At 33.8% G+C, this 26,463-nt stretch overlaps 1 protein-coding gene across 1 annotated transcript; it reads left to right on the top strand.

The window, feature by feature from the left end:
* Positions 1–1,341: 1,341 nt before the first annotated feature.
* Positions 1,342–20,651, top strand: LOTGIDRAFT_155024 (hypothetical protein; the record flags this gene model as incomplete). Its single annotated transcript, XM_009065535.1, has 3 exons — positions 1,342–1,358; positions 19,191–19,955; positions 20,012–20,651. The coding sequence occupies 3 exons, from the start codon at positions 1,342–1,344 to the stop codon at positions 20,649–20,651; spliced, it is 1,422 nt and encodes a 473-aa protein (XP_009063783.1).
* Positions 20,652–26,463: the final 5,812 nt, after the last annotated feature.

Raw genomic sequence — 26,463 nt, 5'->3', positions numbered from 1 at the left:
TTTCCTGAAAAACCTACACCACCAGTCTTTGACAAAACCTTAACTGGACCTCAAAAACTATTTTGTGATGTGCTAGATTGGTGCAAAACAATTGATGATGGCTGGTCAAAAGACAAAAGACAAAAGAAATTTTGTGGAAGATTACAAATTTTTTGTGGTATGTCGATACGCACCATGACAAATTTAAAACAGCTAGTTGTGCCATACCAAAATGTTTTGAAGCCTTTCAAGGCTACAATCGTGTTATTGAGTTGCATAAGAAAGCGCCCACCTTGAGTGTGAGTAAGCTGGAATGTTATTCTGCAGATTTAACAAAATGTTTGAGCTTTCCATGTATGGTCGCAACACTGACACCTATTATTATTTTTTATTGTTATTTTTTACACCATAAATAAATACTATAAATTGTTATTTTATCTGAATACATTCAAAATCATCCATGCTGGAAAATTTTAATGGTACGAAGGGACTTTTTTTTTTTTAAAATTAAAAAATATTATATCGCACCAACCAAATCAATGATTATTAACTTTTAGAAATTTTTTTTTTAAAATTAAAAAAAAAATTTCGTTCGCTCGTACCTTTTTTTTTTCAAGAAATCCCGAAGAACAGAAAATTATTTTGGTATGGCCTAATCTAAAAAAAATTTGAGCAAAGACAATTCATGAACGTGAACAAAATGGTATAGTCAAATTTTTTACTTTACTTCCGGTTTAAACGGGAAATGGATTCTCACTTCCGGTTGAACTACTTCTGGTGTAATTAATTTAGCGCGACGAAACTTATATGAATCGATAGCCAAAGTTATTCCAAAAATCGAAGAATATAAAATCCGGTCCGAAGGTAATACTTTGGTCGCCATTTTGATTTTTCTGAAATGCGTCAGAATCTATTCAGGCTTATCCGATTTTGATGATTTTGGTGTCAAATGAAAGAAAATAAAAATTAAAAAAAAACTGTTGGAGCCGATTTTTGAATTTCGCTTTTGCTTTTTTGCAGCTGTCAGCTGATACTTTCATTTTCGACCTCCGACATCTATATTCCGGTTTTATGGATGTCCAAAAACAGCCAAATTCGCAAATTTGGACTGCTCTAGCACGTGACCTAATTAACCTAGAGGGTTGATTTTTTCGGATTCTTAATTTGCTCTTCATACTCTTTCTAACGATATATGACAAAAGTTTTTAAAAGCATAATTGAAATTCGTACTTTTTTGATATTTGAGTGTTTTTTACAATATTTTTGTCTCTTTGAGCGTAGTGTATGTATATCTTGTGACCTATTTGATGTAGAAGCTTGAAATTTGGAACACTACTAGACATTTTGAAAATGAATTAAATCATGACAAAAAAGTTCAGGTGGGCGTGGCACATCCGGGTTAAATTACTAATTCTTCAAATCTGGGGCAGGGGCATAGTCTACATTCGTTCAATAAGGGACTTTGCACACAAATACCTCATCTCTTTGGCCATATTGTGTTTAAAGGACAGTTGTTTCAGCTTTATTGTTCAAAAAAAGGAACGGGTTTTAGAATTTCCATATTTTAATTTTTTGACATTGACTTTTGATGACCTTAACGTTTGTAGGGTCAATGGTCATTAAGCTTGGTTATTGTGGGACTTTGCTACTGCATTGTTTTGCAAATGACTATTATTTTTTTTTTTTTTTTTTTTTTTTTTTTTGTCTACTTCTGGTCACGCTCCCCAGCCAAAACTGCACATGTCACACATTGTCTGACACTATTATTTCTTATACTTTGCATGTCACTACTGTTTAAATGTAAAATGACGCATTTTCTTCCAACCGAAAATGACGTATGACGTTAACCATTCATTACGTATTTCGAATTGCTGCTCTAATTCTGCATCTTTTTTTACCGTAACTTTTGTTTTTGTTCATTACTTTAAACCAATGACTAAAAGATAGCACTTTATAAAATTTCAGATTTTGACTTTTGTCGCTGACTTTTTTTGTTTTAATTTTAGCGTTTTTTTCAACTTCTACAATTTTATTTCAATTGGTCTAAAAATTTAATAGTAGATAAGCATTTTGATTCCTAACAAAAAACTATTTTCAAAATTTCGATATCACTTCCGGTTTTGACGTCATTCGCCTCTAAACTTGAAATTTCAACTTCCGGAATTTTGTAGGTATTTGAAAAATTCTTTTTGAAATTAGTTAAAATTGTCCCTATAACAATTTTGGAATGAAAAAATTTGAACCGGAAGTATTGGTTAGACGCCATCTTGATGTGACCAATTTTTGTAAAAATCGATATTAAGCTTCAGGGGTAAATCTGATTTGTGTGATTTTGGTGTCTAAAGAATCTGCAATCGATTGCTAACAAAACTTAGGAAGCCGATTTTTTAATTTTGGATTCGTATTTTTTATATTTCCGGTTTTATGTTTTCAGTAATTGTCAAAAATATTAAGGCTCATATCTAGTGACTTTGACCTTTGGTGACCTTGTGACCTGAACAAAAGTTGTTGCCCCTGACGAGATAAATCCGATGATATCCTCACTTTTGTTGTGCATCGTTAACTTCCGGTTCTACAGCCATTGGAAAATCACGATTTTTAACTTTGAAGAGCTCTGTCACGTGACCTAATTAACATACGACAAAAATTCTTATATATTCTTTGAGTGCATAAAATCTCCTTTTTGGTGATATATCATACTTGATATTTTGATCAAAATTGCGCGTTTTAAAAATCGAAAATTTTGTACTGACTTCTATAGTAACTGTGCGTAAAATCACGGTGTCTATAATTTACCGACAGCCCTAAAAAAAAGTTTAACTACGAATATCTCATGATCTAATGATTGTAAAGACTTGAAATTTAACAATGTAGCAGCATCACAGACAAATTTAAATTTTTGAAGTGGGCGTGGCACATCCTGTGTGCATTTGCCTTTACCTGAAATATTTGCAATTGTTATAACTCTCATAGTTTTCAATTGTCACCCTAGAAATTTTGCATGAAAATAGATCACTGCTTAGGACAATTTGTGATAAGATTACAGTTGTTTGCATTCTTTACTTTAAAAAAGGGGATTAGGTTTAACAATTATATAAATTTTCATTTTTGATCTTTAACATGAATGACCTTGACCTTTGCATGGTCAAAGGTCATTGACTAAGGATGACCATTCTTGCTTTGATCTTTGATGTCCGATATATACTTCCGGTTTTGCAGATGTCCGAAAACAGCAATTTTCGAAACTTCAAAGGCTCATATTACTTTTATTTGACATTTGTTGACCTTTTGACCTGAACAAAAGTTGTTGCCCCTTACGAGATATATCCGATAATATCTTCACTTTTGTTGTGCATTGTTAACTTCCGGTTCTACAGCAATTTGAAAATCGCGATTTTTAACTTTGAAGAGCTCTGTCACGTGACCTAATTAACATATAACAAAATTTCTTATATATTCTTAGAGTGCATGATCTCTCCTTTTTGGCGATATATCACACTTTTTGAAGTGGGCGTGGCACATTCGGTGGGCATTTACCTTTACCTGAAATATTTGCAATTGTCATAACTCGCAATGTTTGCAATTGTCATCCTAGAAATTTTGCATTAAAGTAGATCACTGCTTAGGACAATTTGTGATAAGATTACAGTTGTTTGCGTTCTTTACTTTAAAAAAGGGAATAGGTTTAACAATTTTCAAAATTTTCATTTTTGAACTTTACGTAAATGACCTTGACCTTTGCATGGTCAAAGGTCATTGATCTAAGATGACCATTCTTACTTTGATTTTTGATGTGCAACATATACTTCCGTTTTTACAGACGTCCGAAAACAGCGATTTTCGAAACTTCAAAGGCTCATATTACTTTTATTTAACCTTTGTTGACCTTTTGACCTGAACAATGGTTGTTGCCCATTACGAGATATATCCGATAATATTTTCACTTTTGTCGTGCTCCGTTAACTTCCGGTTCTACAGCCAATTGAAAATCGCGATTTTTAACTTTAAAAAAAAGGTCTATCACGTGACCTAATTTACATAAGCTAAAATTTATCTTTTGTCCTTATTACACGCAATCTATTCTTTCAAATGATATATAACACTTGGTATTTTGATTAAAATTGAATTTGAAAATTTTGTATTGACTTCTATAGTAACTTTGCGTAATTTTAACGGTTTCTATAATCCACCGACAGTCACCGTTGCCTTAAAAAAACTTTTAACTACGAATATCTCATGATCTAATGATTGTAAACACTTGAAATTTTGAACATTATTTGACATTGTACACATTATTACAGACAACACAAAATTTTTGCAGTGGGCGTGGCAAATCCGGGTTACTTTTACCTTTACCATAAATAATTCAAATTGTTATAACTCAAAAAGTTTGCATCTTTCACCTTCGAAATTTTACAAAAAATTAAAGCACTATTTGGGACAATATCTGATAGAGTTACATTTTGTTTAGGCCTTTTACTTTAAAAAAGGGAATAGGATTTACAATTTATAAAATTTTTATATTTTGACCATTTACATGCATAAACTTGGTCTTTAGAAGGTCAAAGGTTATTGATCTACGATATCCATTCATACATTTATCTTTGATGTCCGACATATATTTTCGCTTTTACAAACGTCCCAAAACAGCAATTTTCAACACTTTTAAGGCTTATATTCTCTTTTATTTGACCTCTGTTGACCTCTTGGCCGAAACACAAATAAATATACCTTTCCAAAAATATTTTCATTTTTGTTGTGCGAATAGAACTTTTAACTTTACAGCTATTTGAAAATTCGACTTTTTACTACCGAATGTTAACACCTTTTAGTACCGAATGGTATCAAATTTATGCGTCTTTTCACTACCGAACGGTAAACGGTTTAAACGATTTTTTCTACTATTGACATTTACATGCTTTTCTTTCCGGTAAGAAATCCCATTGTGACTTTAAAACGTTTTATAGATGTATCAGGTTGGATGCGCCATGCTTTGGTACCGTTATAACGGTTCTAGTTGTGGGACTTTGCTTTCAGCAAAGTCCCAGTTTGTTATCGAAATGTCAATTCTTTTTTTTTTTTTTTTTTTTTTTTTTTTTCGATTTTTACACACCTTCCTGAGCTTAGACTACAATAGTTGCAGCAACCATTCAACATTCACGAACCTTAGATATAGGCGACGATGTGCATAAATATATTTTGGATCTTTTTTGCAAAACCAGAAGCGCCACAGTTCAATATGTGCAAGAATAGATAATCGGCTCTAGAAGTCGTATTTTTCGGTCGATTTTCTTTGGGTTTGCATTTTTGGAATCTACTGTTAAAATCTGAAAGAATAGCAGTTTCAAAATTTCAAAATTCGAAAATTTGTCGCAGACATTTTTTGGCCGATTTTCAAAATTTTTGGACCATTTTTCAGTTTTTTTCGGACTAATCTGAAATTTTGATAAAAGATGCATGTCACTAATGTAAACCATTTGACGTATTCAAAATTTTTGCGTCACTTCCGGTTCAAGTGGAAAATCGATTTTCACTTCCGGTTGAATAACTTCCGGTGTGATTGAAATATTTCAACGAAATTATGTATATCGTTATTAATCTTAATTCTATGGCCGATTTTAAAATAAAATTTAGTCCGAAAAAAATACTTCGGCAGCCATCTTGATTTGATACTTTTTCATAAAACTCAAAATGGGGCTTCGGGGGGGAAAATGGGATTGGTCAAATTTTTATGTTGGTGTATACTTAAGTCGATGGCTACAAAAATGATTTTTGAATTTGACTTTTGCTTTTTTGCAACTTCCGGTCGAATTTTTTTCAATTTTTGAAGGCTTGTATCTCGTGACCTTGACCTTTGATGACCTTGACCTTAGTAGGTCAAAGGTCATTGACCTTAGCTATCAGTTAATACTTTGACATTTGACCTCCGACATGTACTTCCGGTTTTATAGCTGACCGAAAACAGTCAAATTCGCAACTTTGGACTGCTCTAGCACGTGACCTAATTAACCTAGAGGGTTAATTTTTTCGGATTCTTAATATGCTTTTCATGCTCTTTCAAGTGATTTATAACAATCGTTTTTAAAGCAAAATTGAAATTCGTGAATTTTTCAAATTTGAGTTTTTTTTTTACAATATTTCTGTTTCTTTGAGCTTGGTGTGTATATATCTTATGACCTATTTTATGTAGAACATTGAAACTTGGATCACAACAAGACAATTTGAATATAAATTAACCTTTGACAAAAAAGTTGAGGTTTATAGTTCCAAAAAAGGAACAGGTTTTGAAATTTCCATATTTTCAATTTTCTATTTTGACCTTTATTGACTCTTGTTGACTTGTATCTTTTGACCTGTATGATGTAGAAGCTTTAAATTTGGAACACAACATAACATTCAGAATATCAATTAACCTATGCAAAAGAAATTGAAGTGGGCCTAGCACATCCGGGTTAAATAACTCATTATTGACAATTTTGGCAAGGGACATAACTCGCAACGTATACATTTATTCAAAATGGAACTTTGCATACAATTACTTCATCCGTTGAGCCACGTTGTCTTAGAAGTTCGATTGTTTCAGCTTTATAGTTCAAAAAAAGGAACAGCTTTTGAAAATTCAAAATTTTCAATTTTTGACCTTGACCTTTTTTGACCCTGATTTTTGTAGGATTAAAGGTCATTCACATTGGCTATCTATTTATACTTTTATATTTGCTGTCTTATCTCAACTTCCGGTTTTATAGCCGTATATATTTAAAAATTTTGATGACTTGTATCTCGTAACCTTGACCTTTGTTGACCGTCTCCCTTTCATGTCAAATGTCATTGACCTTGGCTATCTTCTGATACTTTCATTTGTGAGGTCTGTCTACTTCCGTTATAACAATCTTCCAAAGAATTCTTCTCAACTTTAGACTGCTCTTGCGCGTGATGTAATTATCGTAGAAGGTTGATTTTTTTTTTTTGAGTCTTTTGCATTTTGCTACATTTGCAAAGTCCCACTCTGTGCCACTTGTGGCTCTAGTCTATTTATACTTTCATATTTGATGTCCAACTTAAGCTTCCGTTTTTGTAGTCGTATACATTTTGAAAGGTTGACGAATGATATCTCGTGACTTTGACCTTTGATGACTTGTACTTCCGGTTTTATACCTATCCGTAAAAAGCCAAATTCGCAACTTTGGACTGCTCTAGCACGTGACCTAATTAACCTAGAGGATTAATTTTTTCAGATTTTTTTCAGTAATATATAACAATCGTTTTTTAAAAGTTTTTTTTTACAATATTTGCGTCTTTTTGAGCATGGTGTATGTATATCTTATGATCTATTTGATGTAGAACCTTGATATTTGGAATACAACTAGACACTTTGAATATGAATTCACCTATGACAAAAAAAACTTATGTGGGCGAGGAATATCCGGGTTGAATTACTAATTGTTTAAATTTAGAGGCAGGTGCATAACTCGCATAGGATGTGTTTGTTCAAAAAGGGCCTTTGCACACAATTACCTCATCCTTTTGGCCAGTTTGTGTTAACAGCTCAGTTGTTTCAGCTTTATAGTTCCAAAAAAGTAACGGGTTTTAACATTTGGATATTTTCATTTTTCGATTTTGACCTTTGTTGACTTTTGTTGACCTATATCTTTTGACCTGTATGATGTAAAAGCTTGAAATTTGAAACACAACATAACATCTTAAATATCAATCAACCTATGCAAAAACAATTGAAATGGGCGTGGCCATCCGGGTTAAATTACTCATTTATGACATTTTTAACCAAGGGCATAACTCTTAAAGTATACATTTGTTCAAAATGGAACTTTGCATACAATTATTTCATGTTTTGAGCCACTTTGTCTTAAAAGTTCTGTTGTTTCCGCTTCATAGTTCAAAAACGGGAACAGGTTTTGGAATTTCAAAATTTTCAATTTTTGACCTTGACCTTTGTTGACCTTGACCTTTGTAGGATCAACATCACTGGCATTGGCTATCTATTTATACCTTTATATTTGCTGTCATTGACCTTGGCTATCAGCTGATACTATCCTTTGTGAGGTCTGTCGTCTACTTCCGGTAAGAATTTTTTAAAAAAATTTTCTCAACTTTAGACTGTTCTTGCACTTGAAATAATTATCGTCGAAGGTTAATTTTTTCGGGGTCTTTTGCAATATGCTACATTTGCAAAGTCCCACTCTGTGCCACGTGTGGCTCTAGTTGTGGGAATTTGCTTCTGCAAAGTTCCAGTTTGTAATCGAAATGTCAATTTTTTTTTTTTTTTTTTTTTTTTTTTTTCGAAATTTACACACCTTCCTGAGCCTAGTCTGGAGTAGTTGCAGCAACCATTCAACTTCTCTAGACCTTCTGTAGTGGCAACGTGTTCCTTAAGTATATATTGGAACATTTTAGAAAAAACAGAAGTGCAACAGTTCAACATGTGCAAAAAGTCCAAAATCAGCTCTAGAAGACGCATTTTTGCATCGATATTCTTCGGCTTTTCATTTTTACAATCTACCTGTACTTTCTGACCTGATAGCACTTGAAAAATTACGAAATCCGAAAATTCGTCGCTCACTTTTTTGTTTTTGCATCGATTGATCTGAAATTTTAAATTCAAAGAGACTTCACAAATGTTAATAATATGGTACATTCAAATTATGTACGTCATTTCCCGCTTTTGAACAGGAAAGCGACTGAACTTCAAATCTACTTCCGGTTGAATAACTTCCAGTGTAATTTATATAGGTCAACAAAATTTAGCCGATCTTAAGCAAATATAATTCTATGACCGATTTTAAAATAAAATCGAGACCAGAAGTGATACTTCGGCCGCCAAATTGAAAAAACACAATTTTGTAAAACTCAAAATGGGGCCTCAGGGTAAAGGTTGATATGCTCAAGTTTGATGTGAATGTATATCGCAATCGATTGCGCAAAAAACATTGTGAGCCGAATTTTGAATTTCACTTTTGCTTTTTTGCAACTTCCGGTTAAATTTTGTTCCAACTTGAAACACCCACACCATGTGTCCTTGACCTTTGATGACATTGACCTTCATAGGGTCAAAGGTCATTGACCTTGGCTATCAATTGATACTTTGACCTTTGACCTCCGACTTGTACTTCCGGTTTTATAGCTATCCGTAAAAAGCCAAATTCGCAACTTTGGACTGCTCTAGCACGTGACCTATTTAACCTAGAGGGTTAATTTTTTCGGTTTCCTAATGTGCTTCTCATGCACTTTACATAGATATATAACAATCATTTTTTTAAAGCAAAATTGAAATTCGCGATTTTTTCAAATTTGAGTTTTTTTTACAATATTTGTGTCTTTTTGATCTTGGTGTATGTATATCTTATGACCTATTTAATGTAGAACCTTGATATTTGGAATGCAACTAGACACTTTGAATATGAATTCACCTGTGAAATTGGGGTGGGCATGGCACATCCGGGTAGAATTACTAATTGTTTACATTTTGGGGCTGGGGCATAACTCGCATAGGATACGTTTGTTAAAAAAGGGACTTTGCACACAATTACCTCATCCTTTTGGCCAGTTTGTGTTAACAGCTCAGTTGTTTCAGCTTTATAGTTTTGAATATCAATTAACCTATGCAAAAAAAATTGAGGTGGGCGTGGCACATCCGTCTTAAATTACTCATTATTGACATTTTTGGCCAGGGGCATTACTCGCAAAGTATACATTTGTTGAAAATGGAACTTTGCATACTATTACCTCATATTTTGAGCCACTTTGTCTCAGAATTTCGGTTGTTTCCGCTTCATAGTTCAAAAAAAGAAACAGGTTTTGGAAATTCAAAATTTTCAATTATTGACCTTGACCTTGGTTGACCTTGACCTTGACCTTTGTAGGATCAAACGTCATTGGCATTGGCTATCTATTTATACTTTTATATTTGCCGTCCTATGTCAACTTCCGGTTTTATAGTCGTTAGCAATTTGAAATTTTGATGGCGTATATCTCTTGATCTTGACCTTTTTAGACCTTCTCCTTTACAAGATCAAAGGTCATTGACCTTGGCTATCAGCTGATACTTTCATTTGTGAGGTCTGACATCTACTTCCGGTATCAGAATCTTCTAAAAAATGAAAATTTCTCAACTTCAGACTGTTCTTGCACATGATCTAATTATCGTGGAAGGTTGATTTTTTCAGGGTCTTTTGCATTTTGCTACATTTGCAAAGTCCCACTCTGTGCCACGTTTGTTTTTTTTTTGTTCGCTTACGAACGCCCTGCTTTGTTTTCGTATTGATTTTTTTTTTTTTTTTTTCGTCTACGGCAGGCCGGTTTTCTCGGCAACGGCAACAGGTACGGGAAAACGGACTTCATGGCATTTTGTAACTCGTGGCTAATCACAGTTTAAATGTAAAACGAAAATTTTCTGAGCAACATTACGCAAAATTGCAACAAACGGAAAATGGACTCTAGAGGGCGTGTTTATCAACCGATTTTGATCGGGTTTTCTGCATCGTATTTCTTGTAACAAAGGACAAATGATATTAGTTGAAAATTTTCGATTTTCGAAAATTCGTTCCATACTTTTTTTTGCCGTAATAAATCAGAAAATACTATTTCGGTTGTTATTTGGTGGATTGTCTTGAAACTTACATGATGTAGACTACCAGCATAGTGGAATAAAAGCACGCATTCAAAATTTTTCTATCACTTTCGGTTTCGATGTTAGTACTTCCGGGGGTATCACTTTCGGTGAAATTGAGTTATGTCCAAAATAACATATGCACTATAGTACCAGCCTTAATACAAACTTACTAAACTAAAAAAAATCGCACCGGAAGTAACATGTAGGCCGCCATTTTCGTTTGCCTCATTTTGCAGAAATTGCTATTCAGAGGCCATTTATCATTCGATTTGCATAACTTTTGTGTCATACTATACGTTAAATGTCTGTCTACAAAAAATGGGAAGCATAATTTTGAATTTCGGTTTGACTTTTTTGTTTGAAGGCTTATAACTCACGACCTTGACCATTGATGACCTTTATATTGACCATGGTGATAAAGGCTGCCCTTGACCTTCTCATGACCTTTTGACTTTTGGAGTCAAACAACAACTTCTGATTTTATATGGGTCTAAATATGGTCAATTTGGCATTTTTGCAGTGCAGTATCTCAAACTCTCAAAATAGCGCCATACCACTTTCAGATTATTAATGCACTTAATAAATGGTTTCAATTCATGTGGCATTTGATGATGTCAAAGTCACATTAAAGGAAATGTTGCAATTTCCTTAAAACTTTAAACGCGTCTATCAAAGGAACTTGGCCTCGGATTACGTTGATATTTACATTAATGTTTACTATTGACTTCAGCTTTTACATGATGGTAATATTTTTTGTGTCCGACACGTGGTTTCGGTTTTATGGGTGTCAATAAAGTTGAGTTTGCATCTTTAAAGCGTCCTCACATGTGCCCTATAAGACGTAGAGCAATAATTCTGTCGGATTCAAAATGCTGAGATCCTGCGCTTTCCAATGATATATAACATGCATGCCTTACATGCAAATTCAAAGTCACATTCACTTAACATGGGGCTATTATTAGATAAATCGGCTAATTAGATTAACCTGGCTGTCAACCCCAATAGAAATCAAAGTTTCAGTTGTTTTAAAGATACCCTCTCTTTTATATTTTTTTAATAGTACATGTTTTACGTCCAGTTATAGTATATGAATAAGCTCCTTGGTGGATTGAACCATGTTTTACTGTAAATTGAGCTTACGGAAGCACATTAAAGGGATACCCCTACTTAATTTCCCAACTTTCTTATTTCTTATCCGATTTTCACCAAACTTGGTATGTATGTGTATAATCAAATTCTGAATCGATGCAAATATTGAATTTTTGTTGTGCGCATGCTCATTACCAACATTCTTATTTCTTAACCGAATTTCACCAAACTTGGTATGTATGTGTATAATCCAATTCTAAATTTGATGGAAATATTGAATTTGCGTTATGCGCATGCTCATTACCAACTTTCTTAATTCTTATCCGAATTTCACCAAACTTGGTATGTATGTGTATAATTCAATTATAAATTCGATGGAAATATTGAATTTTTGTTGTGCGCATGCGCATTATCAACTTTCTTATTTCTTATCCGATTTTCACCAAACTTGGTATGTATGTGTATAATCAAATTCTGAATCGATGCAAATATTGAATTTTTGTTGTGCGCATGCGCATTACCAACTTTCTTATTTCTCATCCGAATTTCACCAAACTTGGTATGTATGTGTATAATCCAATTCTAAATTTGATGGAAATATTGAATTTGCATTGTGCGCATGCGCATTACCAACTTTCTTAATTCTTATCCGAATTTCACCAAACTTGGTATGTATGTGTATAATCCAATTCTAAAGTTGATGGAAATATTGAATTTGCGTTGTGCGCATGCGCATTAATAACTTTCTTATTTCTTTTCCGAATTTAATCAAACTTGCTATGTATATGTATATTCCAACTATAAATTCAATGGAAATAACGAATTTTTGTTGTGCGCAAGTGTATCACCAAATTTCTTATTTCTTGTCCGGATTTCATCAAACTTGGTCTTTAGTAATTGACAAACATTCTTTTATTCCTAGTCAATATACATTAAACTCTAGGCACTTTTGGATATTTGAATTTAGAGATGCAGAAAAGTATTTACATCAATGTAATTGCAATAGACCATCTTCGTATGTATCTGAATGTTGTAACACGCCCTGCATCAGTACTGTTATTAGAACAGTTCTAGTTTTTTTTTTTTTGGATTTTTATACACCTTCCTGAGCTTAGACTACAATAGTTGCAGCAACCATTCAACATTCACGAACCATAGATATAGGCGACGATGTGCATAAATATATTTTGGATCTTTTTTGCAAAACCGGAAGTGCTACAGTTCAACATGTGCAAAACTCGAAAATTGGCTCTAGAAGGCGCATTTATGCGTCGATTTTCATGGGGTTTCCAATTTTAATATCCGGTGGCTAATGTCGACTAGATAGCACTTGAAAAATTTAGAAAATCGAAACTTTGTCGCAAACTTTTTGCGATCAAATTTTTAAATTTTTTGGCTACTTTTTTGTTTTTGCATCGATTGATCTGAAATTTAAAATGCAAATAGACATCACTTAAGTAAATGATATGATACAGTCAGATTTTTTACGTCATTGCTGATTTCGAAGTTTGGTAAATTTGAAGTCCAAAATCGAATTTGTCGAATAACTTCTGGTGAAATTTATCAAAATGAACGGAATTTCGTTTATGGATATAAAATAAAAATCTATGGCCGATTTTAAAATAAAATTGGTGTCAAATGAAAGAACATAAAGATTAAGAGAGATGGCAGGAAGCCGATTTTTGAATTTCGATTTTGCTTTTTTGCAATTTGCGATTGAATTTTTTCAATATTTGATGGCGTATATCTCGTGACCTTGACCTTTGATGACCTTGACCTTTAGAGGGCCAAAGGTCACTGACCTTGGCTATCTTTTGATACTTTGACCTTTGACCCCCGACATGCACTTCAGGTTTTATAGCTATCCGTAAAAATCCAAATTCGCAACTTTGGACTGCTCTAGCACGTGACCTAGTTAACCTAGAGGGTTAATTTTTTCGGTTTCCTAATGTGCTTCTCATGCACTTTACATAGATATAGAACAATTGCTTTATTAAAGCAAAATTAAAATCTGTGATTTTTTAAAGTTTTGTTTTACCATATTTGTGTCTTTTTGATCTTGGTTTATGTATATCTTATGACCTATTTTATGTAGAACCTTGATATTTGGAATACAACTAGACACTTTGTGCCCGTATACATTTGTTCAAAATGGAACTTTGCATACAATTACTTCATCCGTTGAGCCAGGTTGTCTTAGAAGTTCGATTGTTTCAGCTCTATAGTTCAAAAAAAGGAACAGGTTTTGAAAATTCAAAATTTTCAATTTTTGACCTTGACCTTTTTTGACCCTGATTTTTGTAGGATCAAAGGTCATTCACATTGGCTATTTATTTATACTTTTATATTTGCTGTCCTATCTCAACTTCCGGTTTTATAGCCGTATATATTTAAAAATTTTGATGACTTGTATCTAGTAACCTTGACCTTTGTTGACCGTCTCCCTTTCAATGTCAAATGTCATTGACCTTGGCTATCTTCTGATACTTTCATTTGTGAGGTCTGTCTACTTCCGTTATAACAATCTTCCAAAGAATTCTTCTCAACTTTAGACTGCTCTTGCGCGTGATGTTTTATAGTTATCCGTAAAACGCCAAATTCGCAACTTTGGACTGCTCTAGCACGTGACCTAATTAACCTAGAGGGTTAATTTTTTCGGTTTCCTAATGTGCTTTTCATGCACTTAACATAGATATAGAACAATTGCTTTTTTAAAGCAAAATTGAAATTGGTGATTTTTTCAAATTTGAGTTTTGTTTTACCATATTTGTGTCATTTTGATCTTGGTGTATGTATATTTTATGACCTATTTTATGTAGAACCTTGATATTTGGAATACAACTAGACACTTTGAATATGAATTCACCTATGACAAAAAAATTGGGATTGGCGTGGCACATCCGGGTTGAATTACTAATTGTTTACATTTTGGGGCTGGGGCATAATTCGCATAGGATACGTTTGTTAAAAAAGGGCCTTTGCACACAATTACCTCATCCTTTTGGCCAGTTTGTGTTAACAGCTCAGTTGTTTCAGCTTTATAGTTCCAAAAAAGGAACGGGTTTTAACATTTGGATATTTCATTTGCCACATTAGCAAAGTCCCACTCTGTGCCACGAGTGGCTCTAGTATTTCTTTGTTTCTGAAATTTTCCCTGTCTGAATTTTGGTCTATTTTACAAAGAGCACACAGCTTCAACTGTGACAGCAACATCAAATCTTAAAAACTGGTATTCTTTACTTTTTGACCATGTATGCCTTAAATGTATATTGGAACATTTTTGCAAAACTAGAAGTGCTACATTGAAACATGTGCAAAAAATACAAAATGGGCTCTAGAAGTCGCAAATTTCAGTCGATTTTCTTTGGGTTTTCATTTTTTGAATCTACAAAGAATATCCGAACTGATAGCAGTACAAAAAATTTGAAATTAAAAAATTCATAGCATACTTTTTTCAGTCGAATTTTGCAATTTTTGACTTTTTTTTTGCCAATTGATCTTAAAATTTATGTGTGTAGACAACTCGCCAAAAAAAAAAAAATGCCTTAATCAAAATATTTGTATCACTTCCGGCTAACTCGTGAAAACGACTTTAACTTCCGGTTGAATAGCTTCCAGTGTAATTGATATATCTCAACGAAATGTATGCTGATCAGTAGGCATTTTTAAGACAAAAAAACGAAGAAAAACAAATTCGGACAGGAATTTGGCCGCAATATTGATATGATACACTTTTGTAAAACTCAAAATGGGGCCTTAGGGTAGAGATGGATATGAGAAGTTTTGATGTATTTGTTAACTGCAATCGATTGCCCAAAATTGCTTGGAAGCCGATTTTTGAATTTCGCTTTTGCTTTTATGCAATTTCCAGTTGAATTTGTTCGAGGTTTGGAGGCTCATATCTCATGACCTTGACGTTTAATGACCTTTACCTTCATTGGGTCAAAGGCCATTGACCTTGGCTATCACTTGATGCTTTGACATTTGGCATCCGATATCTACTTCCGGTTTTAAGAGTGTCTGAAAACAGAAAAATTCGCAAGTTTGAACTGCTCTAGCATGTGACCTAGTGTTAATTTTTTCGGTTTCCTAATGTGCATCTTATGCTCTTTCCAGCGATGTATAATAATTCTATTTTCAAAGCAAAATGAAATTCGTATATTTTTAAATTAGAATGTTTTTCACAATATTTTTGTCTCTTTGAGCTTAGTTTATGTATATCTTATGACCTATTTGATGTGGGAGCTAGAAATTTGGAACACTAATAGACATTTTTAATATGAATAGAACTGTGACAAAATAGTTGAGGTGGGCGTGGCACATCCGGGTTAAACTGCAAATCGTTTAAATCTGGGGTAGGGGCATAACTCGCATAGTTTACGTTTGTTCAAAAAGGGACTTTGCACACAATTAAATCATCCATTTGGCCAGTTCGTGTTAAAATCTCAGTTGTGTCAGCTTTATAGTTCAAAAAAAAAGGAACGGGTTTTTGAATTTCCATAATTTCAATTTTTGACATTGACATTTGTTGACCTTCCTCTTTACAAGGTCAAAGGTCATTGACCTTGGCTATTCGCTGCTTTCATTTCTTGCTTCTACTTCTGGTTTCACAACCTTCTATAGAGATAAATGGCGTAACTTTAGACTAATCTGGCACGTGACCTAATTAACCTAAAAGGTTGATATTGTCAGAGTCTCCTGCAATTTGCCACATCAGCAAAGTCCCACTCTGTGCCACGTGTGGCTCTTGTTTCTTTTTTTTTTGGGTCGATTTTCTTCGGGTTTTCTTTTTTCGACAAGCATCTTTAGTTTATATAAGGGAGGTAACAAGAATTAGTGGGCATGGCAACTTAAGTACTGGTAACGTAAATCTGTCCTGGCCAAAAGCTTGAGGTACCAGTTGCTGTTGTGAATTCTTTGTGCTTAAAAATACAATATATTTTGATGCTGGGTATTCATCCTTTACAATATTTGAGTAACATAAATATTATCATTCACCAATCACTAGAATCTCTCACAATTGACCTTCGCTGTTTTTTTCATCTAAAATGCATTTTTGGCGACAAACTTTACTTTTCATTCAGGCAACAATCATTATAGATAGTATATGTTAAAGCTATATAGTCACAAGCAATCATTTTCATCATACATGCGCAATGTTTTTAAAATATAAAATGCATACGAGAAAATATTTTCACTGTTAAAGGATTTATGCTATGTTAGCTCTAGATTCTTCAAAACAAGAGCCTTGAATCGCAAATGTGACCTAACAAAAATAACATAAAAGTGGGTTTATCACAGGAAAAAAGGAAGAAATATAGCCAGTGGTATTTCATGCGTATTTTCTGCCAATCTTCAGAAACTCTCTAGAATGACTTCATTCTATATCTACTTACTTACATGTCAACAACATAGACCTTCAGACCTTTTCTCTTGTTAATATAGTAATGTTTTATTATAATTAATTGGACAAACTGTAAGCATGTTAAGCGTAATTCCAAAGAACTTCTTATACAGTTTTAAAATGATGACTGATCTACACAATCTTATCCTCCCTTTTTTAATAGCTCCTGTTTGAGTGCAAATTCAAACCCTAACATATAATATACCATTAAGAACATACTTGAATAAGCTTGCCGAAAGATGAAACTACCAAATTCCGTCAATCTTTGGAAGCCCAAATGATTTAGACATTGAATACAGCAAGATCTATTCACCATAATGCAGGCATAGCACCCTTTGTTGTCCCATTCAAAACAACCAGTAATTTAGCAAGCAAGATAGTTCATGTCCACTATAAGAGTCTTCAAGAGAAATTTCCCCATGTCTATAAGCAGAAAATGATAGTTCCATATTCAAGAAATCAGAACTTTAATGCCATTTCTGTTCATAGCAAACTAAAAATAGTCAATACATAACAGGTACTTCTTTACTTCTCGCACATTGGGCAAGTCTTTAATTTTTTCTAATTTCAGATCAGAACAGAAGAAACCCCAGAATTCAGACCCTTTATCCCAATTTCTCAATAAAGCATCTTTTCACTCTAGGCCTGTACATTCGGGAGAATCAAACCCTCCCTTCCCCGAAAGCTAACAATGATGTGAAAAATTTTAACAAGTAAAACTGAACATATTATGTACCATTAAAAAATGACTTGAATAATTGCCGATATTTTCAAATAATTTGTATGTGGCTCAGACTTTCTTCCCATGACATATCGACAACTTTTGCAAACTACCCCTTCCAGCATACACAACCCTATTTATTCTTCATATACTAAATGAATACAAACAAAATATATATAAATATTATATTTATTGATACAAGCGTGAGTGACCTTGCTGCTGACAAAAACTCAACTCTACCCATAAACACCAACAACCCGAAGGTATTAACTCGACCTATGCCGGGATTGAACCCTGGACCTTCATTTTAGCGAGCAAGCATCTTACTCACTGACCCACCTAATTTTACAAAGAAAGTATTAAATTTTACACACAACGTGAACAAAAATTTTAAATACAAATTTATTACCTGTTACCAGCTGCTTGGTCACCTCGCTGAATGACCAAACAAACACTGTCCTTAGTTACTTAATTGATACAACTCAAAATCAATCTCCCTTCATGGGAAATTATTTGCTGTCTAATTCGTACACTCAAAAGACAAATAATTACATTTTATTTATGTTATGAAAATCGTGTTGTATTTTGGGTGAAAATTGCAGGTCTCACTATTCGTGTTGACAAACTGCTAGGCCCGGTGACCTAAGAAAAAAAGAGAAATTCAACTATATTTAACAAGGATAACAACTTAGATTCACAGTTAAGGATCCTTCCTACCAGCTGGTGCTTGGCCAAAACTTTTGGCATCGATCTTTCCCAGATTATCTGTTCCCATTTAAAGAGATTGGAACCCAGAGCCACCATTTGCTCAACGTCAATAAAAATGACGAAATTTTGGAAAAAAAAACATATTACAGGCTTATTTGATGTAAAAATCTCTCCTCTTACGCATAAAAAATACCGTTTTCACCAAAATTATTTTTTTTTCTTGAATAATTGATTTTTTACTAACCCTACGTTACGGCATTATGCATGTTCACGTCGATTTTTTGCTCGAAATGGCCAATGTTTACGAGAATGTAACGTGCCGTACTTTCGATTGATCACAGCCATATTTATAATTAAGTGGAGCCTGAGAAGATAATAAACAATACATTATCACGCTGACAATGCGTGTTCAATCCATATTTGGAAGACTTGGCCTAATTTGTAGCAAGTGTTTACCAAAACAAATCCTGCCATTGGCCTGACTATAAATAGCTAATTTCTAAGCCAATCAGAAGGCGATACGTCATAATTTATGTGTGCGCGCATGCTCAGACGCGAATTCACGTCTTTCCTGAAGTCGTCTGGAAACTGACAGAAATCTTACAGAAATCTCGAATTTTAGCTAGATTTTACATGTAAAATGCCATCTAAAAATTTTCAAGCTTGAATAAGTTTAAAGGAAAGCGCTGGCGATCCAGAACTGTTCTTAGCGAGGTCAACAGATCGACTGATAAGTTAGAAACGTCGTTTGATGTTATTGTTAGTGGTGACAGCAGTGACCTAGATCTACATGACAAGGTGGTTGATAGTAATAATGGTGATAGTAATTTTCAAGAATCAGCTACTGAGAAGAAGTTCAGTAAGTTCCATCATGAAAATTTAGATGAAGAAGACTTGTGTGGATACAGGATTGTTGATGTTTCATTCTTAAAATCTTTAATTTCACAATTGCAGTGTCCAATCTGCAACAATAGTCTTGAGAATTGTGCCTTAGAAGAAGAAAACAACAGAGGTCTGTCTTCTAAATTTGATGTGATTTGTTCTGCTTGCCAGGTTGTTATATCTAGTGCCAGCACCTCCAAACGACTTAAAGATGCGAATGAATCCAATAGGCCTAATACAACAGGATTTGATGTTAACAGAAGGTGTGTTATGGCTATGAAAGAGTTTGGTGGTGGGAAAGCAGATCTGGATAAACTTTCAAAAGTGTTTGATATGCCATCAAGTCTCGGAAAAGAAGCTTTTACAAAACATCTAAAGAAGTTAGAAGCAGCTAGTTCTGAATCAGCTCAAGATCATCTTCAAGAAACTTCTAAACTTATACGTAAAGCGTACACAGAAGTTCATCCAGATTATGACGACGAGGATATCATTGATATTGATGTAGTTTCTGATGGAACTTGGCAGAAACGAGGATTTTCTTCGAAGTACAACGTAACAGTTATAACAGATTTGCTGACTGGACTTGCTCTTGATTTTGAAGTCTTGACAAACTACTGCGTTTTGCCAAGAACAAGATGGATAAATCTTCGATAGAGTATGGCAAATGGTTAGAAGATCACAAGAGCAATTGTCAAATCAACCATGTTGGTTCCTCTAAATCCATGGAAACTGAAGCCACCCTTAAGATGTTTAACCGATCAGTTGAAAAGTATGGATTTCGGTACACCCACTTGCTGAATGATGGTGATAGTAGTGTTTTTAGGCGCATCACAGCTCTTAATGACGGAAATGGACCATATGGTAGAGAACATCCCGTCGAAAATGAAGATTGTGTGAACCATATAAGCAAGAGAATGAAGAATGGTCTTGATACAGTCATAACCAAACTTAAAGCCCAGGGTGAACCGATAGATGGAAAGGGTCGACTTACCAAAGAAAGAGTAAAGGCAATTCAAAATTATTATGGAAGAGCCATCAAAGACAATGCTGGAGATTTAGAGGGTATGTACCGGAGTACTTGGGCCATTTACCTTCATTACTTTGATGATGATGAAAATCAGCATCACAGATGCCCATCTGGTCCAGAATCTTGGTGTTGGTACCAAAGACAGCTAGCTAGAGGTATATCAACACCTTCAAGAGGAGAGCACACCGCACCCCTACCACAACGTGTTTCATAAGCAATTTTGTCAGTGTTTGAGAAGCTATGTAGCAAAACCCTGCTGTCTGGTTGTATCAGAGGAGCGACACAAAATGCAAATGAGTCATTCAACCAACTGATTTGGAAACAAGCTCCAAAACATCGCTTCACTAGCTACCAGTCTGTTTGTCATGCTGTGAATTTATGCTGTATGGAATTCAACAAAGGTAGTACATCAGCACTCATAGTAATGGAGAAAGGCAGGACTAGTCCCCAGTTGTAATGCTGAAAACTTTTGTTTGAAAAGAGATGCTGAAAGAAAACGCCAGTAACTAATTCAAGGCACAGAGAGATTCAAGAAAATAAGGAAATCTAAAGAATTAGAATTTTTGAAGTCAGATCGAAAGAAACAGTCTAAAGAAGGTGCCAGTTATCTACCAGGGGGATTTTGCTCATGGGGTTTTTTTTTTCTTTTCTTTTTTTTTTCTTTTTTTTTTCTTCTCTTTTTTTTTTTTGCTTTTTTTTTTTTATATAGTTTTTAGATATTAAATCTAATAACATAAACTAGAGTGTTTTCTTACTTGTTATCTTATTCAGAATCCAATAACATGTGTTAGAAACTGGCAATGATAATAGCCATCTTACATGTTAATTATCCTGAATCAATCCTGTTTCTGCATTACCCTACTATGTCAACAAAGACTTCCAAGGTCCTGGACACATAAATAGATATTTGGAAAGCCTCAACTACCCTACTTTGACAACTTGGTCCTAGACACAGATAATATTATCTAAAAAGCATCTTTATTAACTATTTCAATAAAACGTAGAATGAATCATCTGCCTGTAGTGAAATAGAAAGTTATGCACAACTGCACACTCAAATGCACAAACTTATACACAAATGTACAATCCTCTTCACCTAAAATAACTACAAGACATGCCTTATTTTTTATGAATTAAATTACATTTTCAACAATATGCATAGAAATATGTACCATAAAGCTGTCGGCATAATAAATTGCTTAAAAATAGGAATGCGCCATAATGTGACTTATCTTTGATCTTCAAAAGCCATTATCTCCAATATGAGTTTTTCAACAAATGCCAAACTGGGGAAAGGTTTTTTGAAAAAACTATTACAGATAGCAAACTGAAATTTTGCATGTACCTAAAGTATAAAAATCTTCATACAAATAAGGAGTTTTGAAAAACATAATGCCATTTATTGCTGAGATATGGTTGCTATATCAACGTCACATAATCCTTTTTTTCGTTCTCTCAACTTCTATGAGCCATATCTTTGATTTTATTTTTCCAATTTCTTTAAAACTCCTTATTTGTATGCAGAAACATTCTGTTTTATGCTTCCAAAAATGTCAAGTCAATAATATGAATGCTTTCTGATAAATATGTTTCCTAGTATATAGCATAAATTTTCCCGTCATTTTTCATTGCCATAGTAACCATGATACCTATAGATCAAAACACCCTATTTTTTCAAATAGGATCATTGTAGGTATAATACCAATAAAATAATCCAAGATATGATGATCTCATGACCTTGACCTTTGATGACCTTCATATTTACTGTGATAATAATTTGTAACCTTGTCTATCGGATGACCTTTTGACTAAATTGGGTCTAAATATGGTCCATTTGTATACGCCCACATGAAATAGGGGGCGTATATTGTCGTCACCCATATCCGTTGGTCGGTCCGTCGGTCCACAATTGCTCGTAAACACTCTACAAAACACAATTCTTGACGGATTTTAACGAAACTTGGCATGAGTGTTGGTAATCAACCAAGGATGAACCCTTTTGAAAATCAGAAGAATCGAAAAATATTTAGTATGAGTTATTGTCCTTGTTCTTGAAAACGCATTCAATTTTAAGAACGTAAACACTCTAGAAGGCACAATTCTTGACAGATTTTAGCGAAACTTGGTGTGAATGTTCGTAATCACCCAAGGATGAACCCTATTGAAAATAAGAAGAATCGAAAAATATTAAGTGTGAGTTATTGCCCTTGTTCTTGAAAACACGTTCAATTTTTAGCTCGTAATCATTCTAGAAGGCACAATTATTGAGGGATTTTGATGAAACTTGGTGTGAGTGTTCGTAATCACCCAAGGATGAACCCTATTGAAAATCAGAAGAATTGAAAAATATTTAGTATGAGTTATTGCCCTTGTTCTTGAAAACACTTTCAAAGTTATTTGCTGGATTTTGACAAAACTTGGTTTTATTATTCACTGAAGATTGAATATTTGCCTTCTACAGTTTTCACGAGCAAAAAATTTAACACGTTTTCAAGAACACAGGAAATAACTCATACTCAATATTATTCAGTGTTGTGCTAGAGAGTTCAAAAGAAGTGTATGACTGAAGGTTGAATATTTCATACTGGTGATTGTTACTGTACTGCTAAATATTTTTATTCAAAATCAAAGCTGCTAGTGGGCGTATATTACCTTGCCTGGCAAGCTATCTTGAACCATTGCAGTGATGTATCTTGGTACCAAATATAGACATAGCAATAATTATTTTGATTTTGTAATGTAGATATGCAAAATGTCTATGTAACATAAAATAAAATTTCAAAATTGTTCAACATTTTAATCTTTTTTCTCGTGGCCTTCAACTGTCATGACTTAGGCAATATCTATCCACTGGTAGTTTCATTTTTCGTTTCCAACTTTATTTTCCAGATTTATAGGCAATTGAAAATGGCGCAAATTTAATGAGGTCAATGTTATAACCAGAATGTTTTTACAGAAAGGTAATCTTAGCATCGAGAGCTTTCCAGTGATTATAACATATATACCTTACATGCAAATTCAAAACCCCATTCACTTATCATGGTGCCATCATTGTAAATACCCTGTCAACACTTAAAATCTAATTAAAATCAAAATTCCAGATGTTCATTTTACAGACACCCTCCCTTTTATATTCTTTAAGTATGTCCAGTTATGATGAAGAAATAAGCTTTAAGGTGGATTGGATTGTTCAATGCTAGAAGTTAAGCTTATGTAAGCTCCTTAATGGCATACCCCCACTTAATTTACCAACTTTCTTATTTATTTTGGAAATTTCATCAAATTTGGTATGTATGTGTAAGATAGCTTGCAAGGCAAGGTAACATACGCCCACTGGCAGCTGTCAGAAATGATAAGACAGTCTTTAGTGACTAAAGTACGAATTTTCTCGTATTGAAGACATTTTATTAGTTTGAATTCAATTATATATATATATATGCCAGTTATTTATGCTGAGTAATTTAAAATCAATATCAATATAGCAAAATACAACTAATAATTAAATCACACAGTGAACTTTTGACACGTTTTTCATAAGTCAAGGGCAATAACTCAAACATAGGCAAGTTTCGCAAGCAAATACACCCACCAGCAGCTTGATAAAGAGCTAAATGTGAACTGTAAAACAAACTCTATATCGTAGCCTGTAGAGTGAGCATGAGCCAAAAAAGTGAAAAAAAAGCGATATCAGAGTTTAATGCGATATCCCTCATGAAAATCATCGGATCCTCACCAAATTTTATAGTGCACATCTTCATAATGATATTTACACACATACAAAAGATCAAAGTTTCCATTGAGAATTGTAGGCTGTAGAGTGAGCACGAGCCAAAAAAGTGAAAAAAACAAACAAATGCGATATCAGAGTTTTATGCGATATATCTCAAGAAAATCATCGAATCATCACCAAATTCAATAATGCACATCTTCATAATGATATTGACACACATACAAAAGATCAAAAGAATGTATGGAGAATCGTAGCCTGTGGAGTGAGCACAAGGCAAAAAAGTAAAGAAAAACGAACGCGAAATCAGAGTTTTATGCGATATCTCTGAAAAAAATCATTGGATCATCACCAAAATTCAATAGTGCACCTTTTCATAATGATATTGACACACATACAAAAGATCAAAAGAATCTATAGAGAATTGTAGCCTGTAGAGTGAGCACGAGGTAAATATGAACCGACGGACGGACCGACAGGGGCAACTACAATATATGCCCATACTTTGTGTTAAACAAATTTTGATGCGTTTTTCCTAAGTCAAGGGCAATAACTTTAAAACCTTTCATCGAAAGGTTGTCAAGTTTGAACCTGTCCAAGATTACACCAAATTTCATTAAAATCAAATAACGCCAGGCAAGGTAACATACCCCACTGGCAGCTGTCAGAAATGATAAAACAGTCTTGAGTGACTAAAGTACGAATTTTCTCGTATTGAAGAAATTTTATTAGTTTGAATTCATACATATATATGCCAGTTATTTATGCTGAGTAAATCCACAATTTTTTTTAAAATCAATATCATTAACCCAAATACAACAAATAATTAAATCACACAGCTCTAAGTCAACTCAAAAACCATTCATCAAAAAATTGTCAAATTTGAACTTGACCAAGATCTCCATTGGATTGAGACACTGAATACGGCAAGACCTATAGGACTAAATATTCACCATAATGTAGGCATAGCCATAAGCTGACTTTTTTCGATCAAATTTTGCAATTTTTTTGCAACTGTTTTGTTTTTGCATCGATTGATCTGAAATTTAATATGCAAAGGGGCATCACTAAAGTAAATAATATGTACTTGTGAAATATTTAAGTTTACTTCCGGTTTTAAACAGGGAATCAATTGAAAGTACAATCCACTTCCGGTCGAATAACTTCCGGTGTATTTGAAATAGGTCAACGAAATTTATGTTGTTCGTAAGTAAATGCTATTACAAAAAAACGAAGAAAAAAAAATCCAGACCGGAAGTGATACTTTGATCGCCATATTGAAAAAACACACTTTTATAAATCGAAAAATGGGACCTCTATGAAGAAATGGGCGCGTATAATTTTGATGTGTATGTAATCTACAATCAATTGCCAACAAAAACTAGGAAGCCGATTTTTGAATTTCGCTTTTCATTTTTTGCAACTTCCGGTTGAAGTTTTTGCAAGTTCTATCTCGTGACCTTGACCTTTGATGACCTTGACCTTTATAGGGTTAAAGGTCATTGACCTTGACTATCAGTTGATACTTTGACATTTGACCTCCGACCTGTACTTTCGGTTTTATAGCGTTCCGAAAACAGCCAAATTCGCAACTTTGGACTGCTCTAGCATATGACCTAAATAACCTAAAGGGTCAATTTTTTCGGATTCTTCATGTGCTTCCCATGCTCTTTCCAGTGATATATAACAATCGTACTTTTAAAGCAAAATTGAAATTCTTGATTTTTTCAAATTCGAGTGGTTTTTTACCATATTTATGTCTCTTTGAGCTTGGTGTATGTATGTCTTAAGATCTACTTGATGTAGAACCTTGAAATTTGGAACACAACTAGACATGTTGAATATGAATTCACTTATGACAAAAAAGTTGAGGTGGCACATCCGGGTTGAATTACTAATTGTTTACATTTAGAGGAAGGGGCATATCTCGCATAAGATACATTTGTTCAAAAAGGGACTTTGCACACAATTACCTCATCCTTTTGGCTAGTTTGTGTTAACAACTCAGTTATTTCAGCTTTATAGTTCCAAAAAAGGAACGGGTTTTAAAATTTCCATATTTTCAATTTTCGATTTTGACCTTTTTTGACTTTTGTTGACCTATATCTTTTGACCTGCATTATGTAGAAGCTTGACATTTTGAACATAGCATCACAATTTGAATATCAATTAACCTATGCAAAAAAAATTGAGGTGGGCTTGGCACATCCGGGTTAAATTATTCATTATTGACAATTTTGGCCAAAGGCATAACTCGCAAAGAATACATTTGTTCAAAATGGAACTTTGCTCACAATTA

The sequence above is a fragment of the Lottia gigantea genome (assembly GCF_000327385.1).
Source record: "Lottia gigantea unplaced genomic scaffold LOTGIsca_7, whole genome shotgun sequence".
In the NCBI taxonomy this organism is placed as follows: Eukaryota; Metazoa; Mollusca; class Gastropoda; family Lottiidae; genus Lottia; species Lottia gigantea.
Note: the sequence above shows the minus strand (reverse complement) of the source record. Positions and strands in the feature narration are given on the sequence as shown.